This window comes from Thunnus thynnus, chromosome 12, assembly GCF_963924715.1.
Source record: "Thunnus thynnus chromosome 12, fThuThy2.1, whole genome shotgun sequence".
Classification (NCBI taxonomy): Eukaryota; Metazoa; Chordata; class Actinopteri; order Scombriformes; family Scombridae; genus Thunnus; species Thunnus thynnus.
The window spans coordinates 1,654,569-1,674,580 of NC_089528.1; the positions used below are offsets into that span (position 1 = coordinate 1,654,569).

At 39.5% G+C, this 20,012-nt stretch overlaps 1 protein-coding gene across 2 annotated transcripts in view; it reads left to right on the forward strand.

Annotated features, from left to right (window-relative positions):
• The window catches only part of LOC137193574 (disks large-associated protein 1-like), a 75,431-nt gene extending 57,200 nt beyond the window's left edge, over positions 1 to 18,231 (forward strand). The window contains exons 8-13 of one of the 2 annotated variants that reach the window (XM_067604797.1): positions 3,312 to 3,357; positions 5,331 to 5,612; positions 7,152 to 7,284; positions 8,046 to 8,137; positions 10,051 to 10,203; positions 16,000 to 18,231. In XM_067604797.1, the coding sequence (XP_067460898.1) occupies positions 3,312 to 3,357; positions 5,331 to 5,612; positions 7,152 to 7,284; positions 8,046 to 8,137; positions 10,051 to 10,203; positions 16,000 to 16,224 (931 nt within the window). In that variant the 3' untranslated portion in view covers positions 16,225 to 18,231. Of the gene's footprint in view, positions 1 to 3,311; positions 3,358 to 5,330; positions 5,613 to 7,151; positions 7,285 to 8,045; positions 8,138 to 10,050; positions 10,204 to 13,887; positions 15,885 to 15,999 lie in introns of those variants that run through there. The other variant, XM_067604796.1, reaches the window with a different exon arrangement.
• The last annotated feature ends 1,781 nt before the right edge of the window (positions 18,232 to 20,012 follow it).

The following is a 20,012-nucleotide window of genomic DNA, read 5'->3' on the forward strand; positions in this document are numbered from 1 at the left end:
GTTTACGCCATCTAGCGGCTGCAGTAAGAACGACCAGAGGACCTTCAGAACGACCCATAGGACCATAATATGCCATTTTCCAAAACCGTAACAAATCACTGTTAAAAAATATTGATGTGTTATGGTGTGACAAAGCTGTAGTTTAGGTCTGGTTAAGTTTAGGCACAAAGACAACTTTGTAAGGGTTAGGGAAAGATCATGATTTGGGTGGTTTATACTTCCTTAAAGTTACATAACCTTCATTGTCATGTCAACAGTAACTACTACGATGTTATGGGTTTAAAAAAATGTCCATTGGAAACATGACACTCATGGTTGGAAGAGAACAGTGGTCTCCTCCACCAAAGTCCACTTTCTGCCAAATATCTAGCCATCCACTCAACCCACATCCTCCTAGTTAGGCAAAATCACCTTATCAAGTCACCTCATATTCACGTCATCTGAACTGCGTCACTTCCCCAGGTCATAATTACTACGGCCACTAGATGGCGTAAACATAGCTATAGGTTGTTTTGTCAGCCTGAATTTTAGACCTATACTGTTGTTTTCCTCATGAGGATGGGCTGGAGTGGAGCCTCTCCATCAAGTGTGATGCATGGCTCTTTTCTCTGTTCCACTGTCTTTACACTCCCGGTCTATTTTTGCCAGAGCGGCTCATGTCTCTGAATTAGAAATTCATTTGTGAATAAATATAAATGCCTATATTTATTGTCAAATGACAAAAATAATATTAATACATCATTTGCTGTTGACTTTGGTTTACATAAGTAGATTTTCTTGTTAGTTTTTGTCACTATAGTCTGTGAGGCTGGAAAAGGAATGGAACAGTTTTCCTTCTGCTAATATACACTGTTCAGGAAATACCACTTCAAAATAAGGATAAGACTGCAAAATAAAGATAAGACTGTGTGCAGTCACTAAAACCTGCTAAGCATAGCCACAAAGTATCTGTTACCACATCAATCATAAAAGGAACATGTTGCAAATATGTTTGGAATCAACTTTAAAACAAAACAAAACAAAAATGTTGTACTGTAGTAAATAATCAACCATATTAGAAATGTGTCTGCTGAAGAATAGATATTTGTGAAACACCTTCAGTGAACATTTGAATCAGGGAGGAAATGTGATGGAGCTGCAGGAACATGACATAGTGGACATGAGGGCAGATCCTTATTCATGTGGTCATTACTTATGACCAAAGGGAATGATTGGAACAAAATCAACTGGTTCAATCTTGTTTTAAACCCATGTCCATATTAATTTAAGCACAAAAGCACATAAAATCACACAGAAACAGCAATGTATTTAGTATGTCACTTCAATTTAAGTTGTAGATTAATAATTGGGACTATGAGACCTATTGCTGCATGAGCAATAATGCACTGTAGACAGGATTATTGATACAATCTCATAACCCTAAGACTGTCACACAATGCTTTAAGGACAATGAGGTTAAAGTAAAGGTCACAGTCAAGGTCATTGCCCTTATTTTTATATGGATAGAGAAACAGAGTGCTATCTGTCAGACTGACAGCTGATGTGAAAAGTGCTGACATTGCCAAATGTACACAGGATCCATCTGTGGCTGGGCTCCGGCCCAGTGACGGCTCTGTCGCAGTTTCAGTGTCCACTGAAAATGTTTCTGGAAAAGCAGTGTTTGTCCTTTAGTACATTCATTTATGATATAGTTTAGACCATTTTTGTGTTCTAGAAGTGTGAATACATATTTGTAGCTTTTGTTTAGATGTGAGAACAGATGCTTGGCTTAGTAACACAACATTTTATTGCTTCTAACTTTGCCATCACTCATTTTACAGCTGAGCTACTGTTATTAAACTGTATATATATCCAGGCGATGGACTGGAGAGACAGTTCCCCCACTCAGAGTCTCAACCTCTCCCCCCTGTTCCCTCCTACCTCCCTACTGTTGGCAGTCGTCGTCCAGTTGACGTGCCATACATCCATCATCGTCCCTCAACCCTCCATTCTATGTTCCTCAACTCTCACACCTCACCCCTTTCCTCCCCCCATCACTTCATCCCTCCATCCCTAATCCTTCATCAGGTTCTCCAACCCATCCATCAACATATCAGCTCTCTTTCATTATCTCAATTAAACTATTGAAATCTAATGTTCTCGGTGTGGTCTAAGTTAGTGAAATTGTTATTGCTATATAGTATTTATGAGTCATGTCAAATTTCATACTCATTCCATTTTCTGACAACCAAGAAATATGTAAAGTAGTAAAACTTTATTGTGACTTTGGCTTCATTAAAATGCACATTAGATCACAGAGAGTAGGAGGAGACAGAATGGAGTTTAATGGGCTGTTCTTTCTCTTTATCTTTGCAGTGTATGTGTGTAGAGACAGAAAGAAACAAATTAAATGTATCATTAAAATTATTTTAAGTTATTTGCTAATAAATATAAGCATTTATATGCTTTCACTAGTGAATTTCATGCTTAGGAGTCACTGCTCTGGTAAAAATAAACCTGGCGTGTAAAGATAGCAGAGCAGGGAGAAGAGATGTGTGGGAGCTGCTGGTGAGATGCTCAGGGCACAGAACTGGTGAATACACACACACTCACACACACATCGACTACAATGGGAGTAGATTGTCTCCGCAGCTGTGTTGGAACCTTTTTGCAACACAGACTGATGCGGTATACATTGGCCGCAACTGTCCCTAATCTCATGCTTGAACATGTAAACTGAGTTTGATTCTCAGATGGTGAATATGACATGTATCTGACATGATTTTATTGGTCAAAACCCTCTTTATGCATATGTGAATCAACTGCCAATAATGTGGTTCTGAAGTTTTTTAATGTGCTCATATTCAAGCTTCAAATGCTTGCTCTATGTGTTAAAAAGCCAAACAGATATTTGTGCCTGTATGAAAAGGCGTAAGGTATTGAAGGGATGTACTCTGTCATGGGTTGAGTCTACCCTATTGGCTTGATTGTTTGAAATGCACCGTGTAGTAATTTGACAAAATCATCTAAATTTAAGGTCCACCTACTAGCTTTTTTCCTGGAGGTATCAACCATATTTCACCATCCTCATCGACGGACGGAGTTTGCTCAGTTGTCCTGGAAACAGTAATTTTTTTCAACCAGTGGTATGAGTATAATCTTTTTCATAGTGGAATTCATATGAAACAATCTTGTGCAAGTGGTGATATCAGTGGTCATGATACTCAGCTGTTATCAACATAACCACTAATGAGAAGTGATGCCTGGGAGCAGAAATGGAGAAATCTTGGGGTGTGTGTCATATTTATGGTTTGTTTCCCTCTGGTGGTCAGGTATCGTCGGTTCCAGCGCTCCAACAGTGTGACAGCAGCTGTACAGGTAAACTTTCACTACTGCTAATTTTTTATGGAGCTACTCAGCTAAAATCATTACCTCCACCATGGCACTTATGTTTTGCCCCTGTCTGTCCACTGTTTATTAGTTTACCTCTTAAAATCCACTGGGTCGCTGGCAACCCGCTTAAGCCAGTTGTAAGCAGTAGCATCATGCAGTAATGAGTAAAAGCAATTGGCACAATTAGGCCAATTGGAGATGATTGGAGAGGTTTGGGGACATCAGTGACACCACAAACTAAAAATTCCCTAGCTCCCATAAGGTTAGGCCTAGAGGTCTGGAATTTTATACAGGTTGACAAAATGTAGAAGGTATATAGTGTACTGCCTAGTTCTTGCATAAAGCATGTCTTAATTATTGTTATTCAAATATGACTCATGCTAGACAAGGACCAAAAACACTTTTTTGAGCCTTATTTGAACTGATGTAGTTTTGTTTGTGTTTTAGCCACATGCTAAAAAAGCACATTTCCAGAAACTAGAAGATGTCACTTGTCAAATGAAGCCTAATACATGCATCGTGGCCTTACAGTTCTTCTGTTATAAGCTTTTCCATTTGGGTATGCCAAATAGGCAAAAATTCTATAAATAGGGTGGATGTTAAGGGGTTAAAGGTCCAATAAATGACATTGAGCTTCACTGGATGTCAGCAAACAACTATTTGCTATGTAAAGATACAGTGGAATAATGGTGACCTGACCAGCGAATGAAGTCACACTCCCTCTGTGTGTGTTGTTATCGTGGATGTATTATAAGAGCTGGATACCGGACTAAAAATGGCGCCCATTCAGTCCTATAGGAATTGCTCGCCTGGTGCATACACCAAAAAAAGTTTCTAGCTTCCTTGCTTCCACGTTGTGCAGCCCACTGAATATGCGCAGTAGTGTTTCCCCCGCTGGCCCTGCCCGCGAGTTACTGCTCGGCCCATAGACTTTACATTGTGATGACATCACAGATTTTTAATTCGCTTTTCTTGGCTCGAGGAAAGCTTTACAATTATAAAACCTCCATGGATCAAAAGTTCATAATAGAATGAGTCATAATTGACATTTGCAGTTTGAGGCGTCCTGTCAACAGTTTTACAGACGTCTCTTTTATAATGGTGGTCTATGGGGAAAATGCTTTTTGGGCCGCAGAGGGATTTTTCGCTGCAATACCGCGAGTGGCCACTGGGAAAAATTGGCTGCAATGCTGAGCGGCGGCACTCTATCCAGCTCTTATTATACATCCATGGTTGTTACCCAAGCTTCTGTTTTGTTTTGGTAGCTGCACATTAGTGCATGTGCACGTACATGCCAGTATATGTGTGCGTGCGTGTTAGTGCATGTGCATGTGCATGTTAGTGCATGTGAGTCCCTCCGTGTCCTCTATGTCCATTTCCAAGATGGCGGCTGCGTCACAAACTTTCTCAAATTACAGCTAAACAGTACACCAAAATATGTTTCTGAAAACATTTGTGGCAATGCACAAATAAGCAATGCATTAACAGAATCTTGATCCATATTTGATCAGCACTGCCTAGTTTGACAGTTTGATCTGAGTTTCGTGAGTTGTGTTCTCTTTTTTTCCAACTTTATTGAGTAAATGACACACATTTTGTTTTGGTCTGTGAGGTGCACCTCAGGTCTTCTATTTTTTTATATTTCTCTTCTTGGCCAGATGATACTTTACAGTTCACTCTATCTGTCTGCCTCAAAAAACATTTTTCTCCAAGCAACATGATCAGAGACCACTTGGAATACCTGGGTATTAATCATACTGATACACAGAAGAGAGACCCAAAACAATACAATCTGACCATCTTTGATCCAATTATACCGAGTAGAATTAGGATCATTTGGAAGGGAGTGGACCTGTGAAGACCGTTAATGGTCAGATATGAACTTAACAGACCCTCACCATTCGAAAACCATCCATTCATTCAGTCAGTCATTAAAATGTTTTAATTGTCACATCCAGGCAGATCTGGACATGCCAGACCTGCTGGACACTCCCCTAAACTCTCCGGACACTGACATGGAAGTCCTGTCATCTGGTGCCCTTTCTCGACAATACTCCCGTGATGCCGCCACCTCCACCGTCAGCATCCAGGGCTCAGGGAACCACTACCACGCCTGTGCCTCTGATGAATATGAAGATGTGGGCTTTGACCCGTCGATCCTCCCCCCTCCAGACCCTTGGATAGACAGCGTCACTGATGACTCACTTGATGTCAACTTCAATAGCTCAGCTATTCTGGAGGTATGTGGGAGCTGAGTCAGTGGTGTAAAGAGATAAGACAAGATAACAAACTGTAGTCATGCCAGAATGATCTCATTCAGCAATTCATTTTCCTGATGTTAAATCTTTGTTATTTAATGTAAACACTTTCTATAGATATTTCACAATAAAAGCCTTTGAAGAAGGGAAATGAACAACTGCAAGGCTTTTATTGTAAAATATATGAGAAAAGTTACAGTTAAAGTACAACAAGCAGTGAACAGGAAAGAGGAGGATTGGAAAACAAAGTGGTTTCCTCAGTTCAGTGGAATCAGAGATAGAGGTCTGTCTCTAACAATCACCTGTCTCAGATAAAGGTCTGGTTCTCTCTTCAATAGAGGTCAATAAGGGCTACATTTACTCAAGTTAATTATCTCCATATATTCTATTACATCTACAGCTGTATTTATTATGCACTCTTTCTACTCCCAAGTGGTCAAAAACTGCTCAGTTCAGCACCAAGGAGCTTAAGCCCAAACAGAAATGTTGCATGAGCTCTGCATTCCCTTGAGCATCCAACCACTCAATGCACAGGATTCTATGAGAGTTTGAGGACTGTTACATATCATGTACAGTAAGGGTGCAACGGGTCACAAAACTCACGGTTCGGAACGTATCACAGACTTGAGTCACGGATCGGATCATTTATCGGATCAGCAAAAAAAAAACAAAAAAACAAAAAAAAAATTTGTTTTCTATATATTCTGTAAAACACTTACAGCAAGGAACGTTTGCTCTTCTTCCTGTAAACATGGTAGTGAATGAAACAACAGCCTGTGTCCACGTCATCAAAAATTGATGATAAATTACAAACATGAACACACGTCTTTTGTCCTGCAGCTTAGTGTGTTGAACGAGCCACCAAACAAACACACTAACTAACGTTAGTTAGCAGCTACGTAGCTAATTAGCTGCTCAGCTACAGCACATTAAACAGCATGTAAAAATCCCTGCAGATGTCACTTCGGACCTGTTAGATGCTGGTTTGGTCGTTGCTCTTCAGAATCCCTGTTAGGGACACGCTGTCTGTCCATGATTTGTACTTACAGCTGTTTGTTTACTTTGTCTTAAATGAGACATTAAATTTTGCAATTAATCCGCAGTTCACATGCATGCGTGATCTGTAGGGATCACGGATCAACTTCAATTCATTGCATCACTAATGTACAGTAACAGTCAAAAGTTTGGACACACCTTCCGGTTCCCTTGAATGAGAAAGGTGTGTGAAATTGTGGACATTGCCATCAGCCTCAGCTCTACTTTGTGTTTACTGCTAATTAGCACATGTTAGTATGCTAACATGCTTAACTAAGATGGTGACCTTACACCTGCTAAACATCAACATGTTACCGTTGTCACAGTGAGCATGTTAGCACTTGAAGCACCGCTGTGCCCATGTAGCTTCACAGAGCCGCTAGCACGGCTATGGACTCTTGGTCTTATTTCCACATTGTTGGCTTTGTTACATTAGAGGAAGTTAATATACAGACTACTTTGTGAATTACCTTGTTTGAATGGCAGGTGGTGCAGAGGTCAGTGTGTCAGAGAGATGGACGCTGGTTTCTGAAACTGCTGCAGGCCGAGACAGACCGCATGGAGGGCTGGTGTCGACAGATGGAGCTGGACCAGCAGGAGAATGACCTGCCTGAGGACAGTATGTCTTTAAGTATGGTTGTTGTCTAATTTTCAAGTACATATGTGACTATGTCGGAATGTCAGTTGCCTAGCATGATGTGGTCATGATTTAAAACATATAATTGCACCAAAGAGCCTCTTTTAAACACTGCACTGTACATCAGCACATGAAAATACCACATCCTTGATGAGCACATGTGTATTAGGGGTGTGCCTGAATACAAATACATTATTCGGCAAAGCACAAATAGTGGGTTTTTTATGAACATTTATTTCGTACAAATATTTTTAAAATCATTTGTTTTTGGGAAGAAAAAAACATGTCAAATACCAGCACGCAGGTCGGTCACATCGCTATTGAAGTTCTTCTCTACACATTACATGTTGTGCTGTTTCTGTGTTATGGGTGTATAAATAAGTAGAGGTCTGCCTGCATAATGGTGACACACTTAGTTTTAGCTCAGTAGTCAGCGCAGTCGTCTATGATCTGGGAGACTTGAGTTCGAGACCTGGTGTGGGGACCTCCTTCGTAAGATAGTTTATTCATAAACACTTATTTTAACACTTTAGTATCCCAAAATTAAAAGCGTAATTAAACGTATTTCATCTTTTTCGAATACAAATACAAATATAAATAATTTTGTTGCCTCAACAAATATAGATACAAATACTGGGCTCTCTGCACATCCCTAATGCGTGTAGAACAGTATGCTATATATTTTCTCAAGAACAGATGGATGTAGTTTAGTCTCTCTCTAATTTGTGTGTCTATGTTTGTAGTTCTTGGGAAGATGAGGAGCGCTATAGGAAGTGCTCAGCTTCTGATGTCCCAGAAGTTTCAACAATTCAGGGAGCTGTGTGAGGAGAACCTGGTGAGTATGAAAAAACTTTAATCACACTTCACACTGAGAACATTTAGAACATGGCCCTAACTTCTTTGTGTCAAAGTTGAAATCACTTTAAAAACATGTTACACATTTCATTTTCTGCATGCTTTAGGAATTGATTTCCAGACATAGTCCTGTCTTTGAATTACTCCAGATGCCCTCTATGCACTTCTCAATGTTTCACTAGCTCTTTTCTCCTCAACTTTATGTGTCGTCTTTCCTTTTTTAATGGCCTCATAGCTACATATGTTTCTAATAAGGCAGTGTTTAGCTTCTACAAATGCCATACTAAATGCACCTTTGTATCACCAGTATAATTAATGCCACACTGAATTTGAGTCATTTTATTAACTTAAATTAGAAAGTGTAGCTGCTATTGTCCTATTCCCACTAACCTAGATGTCATAGATTCATCTAGCTGCCAGGTTGTAAATATTTCCACCCAACCAGCAAGGGAGAGAGGTTTTCCATGGTGCTTGTAAGGGATAATATTTAGAACAATATATTAAATAGAATAAATACAATAATAGCATTGTCATCCTCTATATTTCTCTAGTTCTAAATGTATTACTGTACTCATAACACATATTTTGATCAATTGAATGTAATAAAATTATCAGTATAACATGATAAATTGTGCTAAAGCATGGTTTAGATCAGGGGTTCTCAACCTTTTGTAACTTAAGGCCCACTTCTGATTGTTAAAAAAAATTCAGAGGACCACCTTCCCAAATAAATTTAAAAAAAAAAAAAAAAAAAACATGACAAAAAAAAACAGGCTGTAAATATGTGTTATGCCACTGTCAGCTGTAATGATAAAAATAAATATTCTTCTTACCCTCAGTGAGACACTTGGGCTTCCTTCTGAGAAATAATGAGATCAAGTCATGGTGGGATGGCTGAGAGGCTGATGTACAGAGTAGCATTCCAAGTTGCTTTCACTTTGTTCCTTGCCTTTGATTTTGTGACAGTCACAATGGAAACCCCTGACTCACATAAATAGGTGGTGGTGAAAGGCAATGGAAATTTGATTGCCCATTTTGACAGAGAGGGATATTGACTGGCAGCCAGTATCCAGAATGAAGCAAGATCACCTTGTGTGAGCTGAAGCTTCAGGCTGCTGTCTGCTGATAGCTCCATCAGTTCATTTTCTAACACAGTGGACAGACCCATGTCTTCTGAAGCAAGATCCACAGAGAAAGCTAGCTAGCTAATAGTAGCAAAACACGCTTGTCTCTACCTAATGATGTGTCGTGGCTTAGTGATATTAAAACGTGACTAGTCATTGAAATTATGCATTTCAATTTGATATGTTTTATTTATGCAAATTCTTGAGCACATTTAAATATAAAAAACTAGCTTTGTAAACCTTGTAAATTACCAGAAAAAATAATTTTAACCATTTTGCATTATCACTGCCACCACAGCTCACTAGATGGTGCTCTGAAGCCCACCACTGGTTGAGAATGACTGGTTTAGATGAATAATGGTTGATAATGCCTGAGCAGAGCTCAAACTACATATACAGTAGATGTCCTCTGGTGAATTCTTGTCTTATACCTCAAGAAATAGCTGATTTAACTCTGTGATTTATTATATATTGTGACAATTCAGGTAGGACTGTATGTGATCTCCTATCACTGAGGATAAAAACTATTTCCCAAGACTATTAACCACACCCTTCAAAGACAAGACAAAATTGCTGAAATACATCTGATTGTGATATATCAAAAGTCTCATATATCTTTTAGATATTTTTATCATGCTTGTAAAACATTTTGAGCTGCTCAGAAAATAAATTTGACCATGACCTAATGTGTAAAACTACTGTTATTTCCCCACTTCCTTCTCTTTCATCTTAAATAAAATCTATCATCCACCATCTCCACCTGTCATAGAACCCCAACGCCCACCCTCGTCCTGTGGCCTCAGACCTGGCTGGTTTTTGGGATATGCTTCAGCTGTCAATTGAGAACATAAGCCTCAAGTTTGATGAGCTTCACCAGATCAGAGCCAACAATTGGAGACCCCTGGACCCCCCGGAGAGAAAGGTACACATACATAAGCCTCTGGTATGCCACCAGGCTAGCTGTTGTGATGTTTAATTTCTTTCACTCCTTAGCTTTGTGACTCATTATATGAATGTCTCATTTGGCAACAAAAGACTGTTGTTTAGTGTCATATCATTGCTGATGGCATGATCACTGCTGAATTCATATATTTGAAGCAACACACTGACAGACATAAAGGGGGCACTGCATCATATGTGTAGGACTAGATTTTTCATACAGACTCAGTACTATCGATGGCTCTAGTTGCAAGGATGTCACACTACCTGGTGATGTTAACCTGGGTCCACTAAAGTCATTTGAATATTTGAAAGATGGTCAGGTCCCAAACATGCTCCACGCAAGTATGCAAAGGCACACTCTTCAAGCTACGCAAGATCGGTCATATGCTGCTGCATTCTAGAGTGTGTCACCTGAAAATTCTTAACACAATGCAAGCTTGAACTACAGTCCAACTGTTGCAACTAGGATTGCTTCAAAACATGAACAAGAAAAGCCCCTTTCGTTGGGTTCACTTCTGCTCAAAAGAGTCATGCTGAGCAGTTTGATGAAACTATAGCTGAACTTTGTCACCTCTTCATTCAGACAGAAATTGTCTGCACTTTTCAAAGGTTGCGCATTGCATCCTCCGTGTTTTCTTTTTTAAAATTTCTTTCATGCAGCAAGTACAGCAATACACATTCCTCCACAGGTGCCATGTTTAGTCACTACTGTGGTCATGGAAGCACTCTGATTACAGTAGCTTTAAGTAGTCCATGAGGCCCTAAATTGATCACCTCCACCAGTGCTTGAGTGCATGTTATGATTCACCAGGGTTGTATGTTTGTGCCGTCTGGGCCAGACGTTGACATTTGCTTTTGTGTACTTGCGTGGAGCAAGGACCTAAGAGAGCACACCACAAGGTCATATTGTGTCAACTTCAAGTCTCATCCCTGGCACCTTGAAGCTCTTTCATAATTTTAGTGCTGTCACACTGGAGATTCTAAGATGATAAGTCTTCTCCTTGGTTGTTTGGAGTGCAGGTGATGATGCTAAGTCTCACAGTGATGACAGTGATCATTCAGAACGATACATTCACAATGCCACCTTTAAAGGATAATTCTGGTGATATTCTATATTTTATTTAATGTATTTCTTATTGTCAAATCTCATGTGCAGACTCAAACAATTAATTGACAACAAGTATTGTGTCTGATCCAAAGCCTGATATATCTTATTCCTCCGTCCATTGTTGAACTATTAAAAACACATCAATGAGTCACACTGTTGCACTGGGTGACATGTTTCATGTTTACTCAAACAGAGAAGAACACACAATACATGTCATTTTGACTCAATCCCACATAAAGGTATGGAAATCAGAAAGTATTGAGAGACAGACTAACACATTTTTGGGTGTGGTCTTTTCATGGAATTTGTTGACAATAAGAAAAATATAGAATAATGCTAACCTTAGGGTGGTTTGGGAGTGAATCAGTGACTACGTTTACACGCACACTAATATTCCACTATTATTCCAAATATGACAATATTCTAAATTTGATATGGGTCATGTAAACAGCATATTCTGTTTGGATATTCCAAATTAGCATTTTTGATTAAGACATGGGATATGCCAATATTATTTGGGTTTTAAGAGCATTCTTTTGACATGTATACAGCGCATTCAGAATATCCGTCTCAATTGGGGTTTTTACTGCAGGTTGTGACATACGTACTCTTGCCTGTTTACGGTCAGCTCTGTGCATTGTAAACACACCAACTAGCCAACAGTTTGCAAGGCTGAGAAAGAGATGTATGAGAGGCTGGTTATGTAACAGCTTGATCCCACTGGGCGCGTCTGCGTCATGTTCTGGCTCTGACGCGGCCGCCTGAGCTGATAGCTGTCACTCTAGTAAATGCATGTGATCCCACCAGATTCACCGCAGTGCATTTCAGAAGCATCCCAGAAGCGGCTCTTCCCTCCGCTCCGCTGAACATACACGCCCAGTCTATTTTTGATGGAAGCTGTGTCAAGCTGCACAAAGCAGAAACAGCAATTTTCAAAATAAAACATTTCGTGCAGACTCTCGATCGTATATCAACAATAACACAATTAAAACAGACAAATAAAGAAACCATTTAACTACGTAGCCTACCTACCCATAGTAAAAGGCGATTAGCTTTACTGCAGTCAAAACGCTCCGCTTCTGAAACGCTCTCGGTGGGGTAGGACGCTGTTTGGAGGACAGAAGAAAACCACATCGGAGCCAGAACATGACGCGTACAGACCTGGTGGGATCCAGGCATAACCAAGCCCCAAGGAATGGCACCAGTCTTTGCAGCCAATTCAACATAGCGACCAAACCGTGTAATTACATCACGTGATGCTACTGGGCCCAAAAAGACTTTTTCACATAGACTTATATTTTGAAAGAAAAGTCTGTAAGTCAGTGGATACATTTTTTTGAGTGTCACAACCCCCTGTGAAATGACTTGTTTCACTATCAGAATTTGATCCATTCGATCTGATTTTGAGAAGTCTAGAAGAGACGCATGATTGAATCATTTTATCCCCATTTAAGTTAGCCGGCTAAACTGGAAGTTAACAGTCTTGGCCAGCGGAAGTCTCTACTGAGCATGCTCCACTGTGCCCATTGAGTGTGCACAGTATGTTTTCATCTGGGTATTTCTTTAAAGCGGGAAGTGGGTTTTTTGGCTTCATGCGCCACTGAGCAACTTTCATAAGAATGAATAGGGCCCCGTCTCTGACACTGTATCCAGTTCTCTTTATACATCCATGGGCATAACGCACCCCTGCGCAGGCGAAATGACATGCTGGAGCAGGAAGGCAGATAGATGAGAGGAATTAGAGGAGAGTGGAGAGTTGTTCGGGGTGGGCTGGAAAAACAGAGCGCGCCTTCTCCACAACGGGGATGAAGGGAAATGGTTATTATCCTGACATGCAGCCATGGACTGACGGTGACAACTTGGTGTTGTGCACCAAAAACACTCAGCAGTCTAGTAAACATCATGGGACGACCTAGGTACTGGCTGTGCCTGTAACTATAAATGTATAATATCAGTCATATCAATATCACTTATAAAGATCAGGCAGCAGCTCACTAATGTTTTTCCCCTCACTGGTTTACTTCACCGCCTTGCTCAGCACCCACCCCAATCCTGTTATTGGGCTGACAGTGGCTGGTATGAACATTTTGACATATCGCTCTCATGTATTCATCACTTTTGCTCATGTCACACAGCTGTTTTGATTAAAAGCATGGGCGCATGTAAACACCAGAAAGTATTAGATCACATCCCATATAAAGAGTTGACCCAAAACCTTCAATCGAATGATTTCAATCAGAATGAAAAAAAGTGTGCATGTAACCGCAGCTTGTGAAAAGAGCATTATTTTTAATCTTAGCTGTTTGTCACTGGTGATGGTAGTTAGTGTGCTGCTGGGTTTTCTGATTTGGTCTCCCTCTGTACAGTATATCTTGATATGGATCTGGACCTCTCTGTATGTGTAAATCTTTATCAGATCTCTTGAGCCTGATCTGTTGCTCCCCCTCCGCAGTATCTGTTGTGGCTTTGCATCATTTTGACTGTTGACTCTGATGGCTTCCTCATTTGCTCTCATTATTGTCTTTTTTTCTTTCTTGTGCTTCTTTGTGTTGACAGTGAAGGCGCTTGCAAACAGCCATGCATCAATCAGCATAACTGCAATGCCAACAACACCAAAAGGCCTTGACCACTCTGGGCCTCCGTAGATCCATCATGTCTGTCTTTCCATCCATCTGTCCATGCTTCCTTCTGCCCTTCCTTCCTTCTGCCACCTGCAGTCGCCTAACCATGTGTGGCTTTTTGTTTTGTGTGTTGTAGTGTCAAGATGGATGGACAGGAGAAAGAGTGGTTAATATTCCTTCTCCACAAATACATTTTACAGTATGGAGCACACTGTTTACACAGCAGTTTCACAAGGGATAAATTAGAATGACATGCATAAACTCCAACTATGAAACACCAAAAGAAGAAGGAATTAGGAGGCAAATAACACCAAATAACACTAGTAAAAAGACAAGTATAATGAGAAACATGCAATAATGTAATATTACAAGAGATTTATTACAAGATAGGGAAAATGCAAGCCTAACTTATTCACCCTCATGCTGGACTATCATATGTTTGGGATGCTGCAAAGGTCAGAATGGTTTCTGCCTGCAGAGAGGATGCAGTACAGCACAGTTAAGTGTGCCCAACTGAACTATGGAAATGCACTATTAGTCTTTAGTCTGGTCAGTGGATTGCCACAAGGATCTTCCCAGACCGTCTCAAAGTGAGTTTAGAGTCATGTGTGGTCAAAAGTTTGGGAATTTCAATGGCATGACCACTACAGAATGTGATTTCAGTCATTTCAAAGTCAGCAATAAATAAGTATATAATGAAATAAATTATATTGTTTTACATGGAGCTAGTGTAGGGAAGCATTCCTAAGTAGCTGCAATCTACAGATGCTCTGTTGGTTTAAACAGGTACACAGATGACTACAGTAGTTGCGGGAGGAAACATATATGACTAAACAACAGATGTAACATGCCAAGTTTGGTCACAGGTGGTTCAGGGTCTTCTGTATAATTACTTATCATTGTATCATCAACACTGTACTCACAATTGAATAGCTGAGATCTGAGAACATGGCATTGATCACTAAAAGGAAGTCAGATGGGGCAAGAAACAGTCAGATGAGGTTAGGTTATAAAAAACCAACAGGTTAGTCAAATTTTTTTAGAAGAGACAACATGGGCGATCTGTAAAATTATCACCCAAACTATCCAGTGTAAATAAACGTCACAGTTTACAGACCCACTTGTTGCTTCAGCTTTGACCTACTGTACTTACTGTAGTTGAACGCACACAGTTTTCTTTTGCAGTGAATGAATATTAGCAACATTTAAGTTGTGCTCACTTTGTCGCTTGACTTTGTTGTAGCAATGTCACCATGTTCCCAGATCTTAGCTATTACCTCTGAGTACAATGGTATCATTTCAATGAGAGAAATGATGGACAAAACTATGAAAATAAGACTGAAGAAGTAATAAACCAAAATTATACTTTTAGGACACATGTGGTGTCATTAGAATGATAGAGTATTCTGTCACCTACGCAACAGTGAAAACTGATGCCATGTCTATTTATGTAGACATGTAATGGGTGAAATGACCTATGAATTAGAATACTAAAATACTTGCCATGCATGTATATGAAAACATCACTGTACAAGGTCGTGTCACACACATATCCACATTTGAAAGTTATGTAGCTACAGTACCTATGTTTTTAGCTGTTCCAACGCAAAAAGATTGTTGTACAGCAGAAACAGTTTATAATAGAAAAAATGGCGACAATTCTGTTATTTGACAAATGTGTAAATCAACAAACACTATGTAGGGAAAAAAAATCCATGATTCCATAATAACAGCATGTAAAATAGCTGCAGTATTATTTTGTGTGATGTGGTGTCTTGAAAAATGTAGATAATCAAAAACAGAATTATACAGAATGTCTAATTCATCTTACTTCTTTATTTATTACACATAAAACAAATCTCTACTGTGTTAATGATGGCAGTTACAGTGGGGTACATACACACATTCAAACAGACAGACAGACACACACACACACACACACACACACACACACACACACACACACAAATACATGTTTGTCTTCTTCCTGAAATGTCCCCCCCAACTCCCCTCCCTCCGCCCCTACCCAAACATCCTCTCCCACCAGGAGAGGCGGCTCCCACCTCCAGTGCCAAAAAAGCCACCCAAGGGCCCCCACCACCACCCCCCTCTGGCCAGAGATCGCTCACTGGAGAGTTCAGAGAAGCAGCGGCAGGAGGCCAGGAAGCGCCTGATGGCCGCCAAGAGAGCTGCATCTGTACGACAAAACTCAGCCACGGAGAGTGCTGACAGCATCGAAATCTACATCCCTGAGGCTCAGACAAGGCTATGAGGATATTACCAGGGACATACACAGGGTTGCCATGCAGTACACATAGACACACCATACACAAAAACGCGTGATTGTCCACACCTAGCATTGAATTCCAAGACCCACAAGAGCCTATGTAAGTGTGCAGGCAGCAGACCATGAGCTGTAAGATCTGTCCAAACCTCTAAGAATGCATCAAGACTTTACAGTGTAGACCCATGACTCATGCAGCATACCTGTAATGTTGGTACGATGCCTTTACATTACTTAAGGCCAACTCCGAGACCTCAACTGTCATTTTTATGAAGCCACAGCAGCTATGTTACACTGGGGTGTAACATACCGGGATGGGGTACATCTGCTACTGTTACACATGTAGCAGGTGTACCCCACCATCAGGTGTCAAAAAGAGAAAAAAAATCACCTTCTAAATTGAGCTGAAGTAAAACAAATGATCTTGTTTGAAGCACCCTAAATTTCCATTTTCCCAAGAGCACTGATTGGTCAGGGTTAAGACCTGCATATGCCTGAAACAAGAGGCTTGTTGAGTCATCTAACAGAATCTGAAACCCTCTTTATCATGAATAAATGTAGGGAGGGGTTCTGCATCCAAAAGTTTTTTGCCATGCTAGCGGCATGGCTCTATGGATTGTAATGTCGGTCAGTGTACCACTTTTGTCCAGACTGTATTATCTCGACAATTATCAGATGTATTACCATGAAACTTACAAGATATATTCAAGGTCCCTTGAGGATATGTTCTAAGCACTTTTGTGATCCTCTGACCTTTCCTTTAGTACCACCAATAGGTCAAAGTTTTAACTTACACTGGGATATACTGAATGCCAACATCTACTTGATGGATTTGCACAAAATGCAGTACAGACTTTGGTGATTCTTTGGCTATTGTGAAATAACCACACACATTGATGTTCCTTGGAGGATGAATTGTAATAACTTGGAGCCATCACCTGCAAAACTAATGACATGCCCATCAGCAGATGTCAACTGCAGTCTCAGCCTTAAAAGTTTGGACAGATCAAAAAAGACTTAGTCTAGCCTTTGGTAGATGTTGAAGGCGCTGGATGTGTTGTCTTTTGGTCTGTGGGTCTGTGGGACTTTACACCCACATGCATTCATAACCCTGCTATGTCACATGCAGGATCACACTCACACATGCACATCAGTATCCACATATTTCTTTCAGGTCTTGTGGCTGTATGAACACTGCAGGTTGTTGTAATATAAAAACAGTGTCTCTCTCTTCTTATTGGTGAAGAGAATGCCATGATCACTGTTTCTCTCTCATCTTCCTCCCTGTGTCCACACTACATTAGTTCTTTATGGAACTTAGGAACTTCATGTATTGATTGACTGGTATTTTCTTCCTCTATGGTGATCCCTCTTAAAAACGGGGAAATATTTTTAAAGGAATTTTTTTTTTCTTACAAACTTAGTTGTGTTTTCATTGTCATCTCTTTTATTTTTGACCATTTAAACTAAACTGTATTAATATGTCACAGGGACTCTGCAGGGCACAAACAAGAGTCATCAGACTGGTTTTAACTAAGTTTTCTAAACCACTTATTCAGATTCAAAATGGGGATTTGTTTCAAAATAATGTCTCATGTGGTTGCCCTGTCTGTATTTTAGCAATTCAGCTTTTGATGACCAAAACTACAAAAATAGAAATCAAGTTGTAACATAGAAAGCCATCAACTGAGTAATAAAGAGCTGATAATGTCAGGGGATAGTGTTATAGGGGGAAACTGCAAACAATGCCTAATAATGTGAGGGAGTGAATTGATTTGGGTGTTTGTGTAATCTTCACCTGTGCATAGGTCATATGTTTTCTCCGTCTTTGGTTTAATCTTTACATCCCCTTTTCCTTGAACTTCAAGGTGATTTGGCATTTACAGGGTACATTTACACTTAAGCAATATTCAGTGGAGATAGTGTTCAGAGATTTACTATGTAACACAAAAGCCTATAATGGTGAAACTGATGATTAATCTCATGGTGTCTCTTAAATAGCTACTCTAATTTTGCAATTGAGAAATTGAATTGATCTTTCTGATCAATGATCAATGAAAGATGTTTAAATATTTTTTATTTCTCTCTAATGTTTCCATTGGATAGACAGATGTTAAAACAAGCCATGCCAAGATTTAAACAGTTTTAAAAATCAAATTTGAAACTAGCAGTAACATATATATGATCTTCGGGATGTTTAAATCACAGCTGCAATTCTCTTTTTCTAGACAGCCATTAGACATTTTAGGACACAAAGGGCTATAAATCTGTCATTATTACTAATTCAGTGGCTGCCAAACATTGGTCTACGGGCTTCCAGTGGTCCTGGACTGTCAAAGGTCCCTGAACAATATAACAAAAGTTCATTTTTTGAAGTATGTATCAGTACGACAGATTGTCTCAATTAGACATCACGTAAGCCTTCATTCATAGCTTTTAACAGCCAATGAGATCATTTCAATCTACACTGCATCTTTGACCAGTTTTGAAATCTCAAAGTTGTCATGTATGAGATACGCTGATGTTAATATCCACTATATATCATCTTTTCTACATGGCTGTGATAAGTAAAGCTTCAGGAGGCCGTTTTGAATCCAATATGCAGCTCCAGATGTTATTGAGAGGTAACTAAACTCCATTGACCGGGAGCCTGGTCACATCAAATGTTGGCGGGTGACGTTCCTTCATATGTCATTGTGATTACAGGCAGTAGCACAGGTATACTATCAATGTCACCAACGAAAAAAAGGCCATAGACCTGGATGAGCAAAATGCCATTTTGAATTTAGTAGGAAATCTTGCTGCCATAAATGCTTTTGTGACTAGACTCTTGGTTAGATAGATTCCTGAGTTGACAGAAGACCTATATGACTTCTTAGTGTATGGTGATGGTTAACCATTGCTAGTTTCTTTGTATTCTTTTAGATTTTCCAGCTTACACAGAGCCCTTCTTTGCCTCTGCATCCCGTTTGAATGAATGTGAGCTGTTAGCTGAAATGAAATGAAGGTAGACTGACCTTCTCAAAATGCAACATGTTAATGTTTGGAACTTGTCAGCACTTTTATTTAACGATTTATTTTAAAGAAAAGTTGTGGTTATTAAATTCTAGTCAGCAACTTTTTTTTCCTTCAGTTGAATAGAATTAAACTTTTAAGTTGAAAGCTGTGGTTGATCTAACAAAACTGCACACTATAATTCACATTATATAATGTAAACTGCTTATGTATTAACAAACTCATAGTACTTAAAGATTGTAGTTTATATGCATCCATGTGTTTGTATGGCTCTGGGTATGTAGGAAAATAGCTACATTAGTCCAAAAGTCTATGCACTGTCTAATTGTCTTGTACATTAGAATGCCTATAGCTGAAATGAAAATATGGCTGAATGTGTTTTTCCTCATCAAGATTCTGAAACAAGAACACAATGTAAAATCTCAATGTGTCAATCAAACAATTCATTTCTTTTTCGATTTTGTGACCATAGGTTTATGGTACAAAGGTTTATGATACAAAGGTTTATGGTCACAAAATCGAAAAATAAATAAATTGTTTGATTTTTCAAGAGGATAAATGTGCTAAGCTTACCAAAGTAAAATTACTGGGGGAACTTTATTGTTTTAAATGGATCTGCTTAAGTTGAGGAATGTCACGGGCACTTGGTTGGCAACACACACAGGTAAAGTGTTCTGTATATTACCTTACATTCTTGAAAACATTGAAGAGTTCTGTGGGTGGATGTCTTATGCTACATTTATTGATATTATTACACTGAG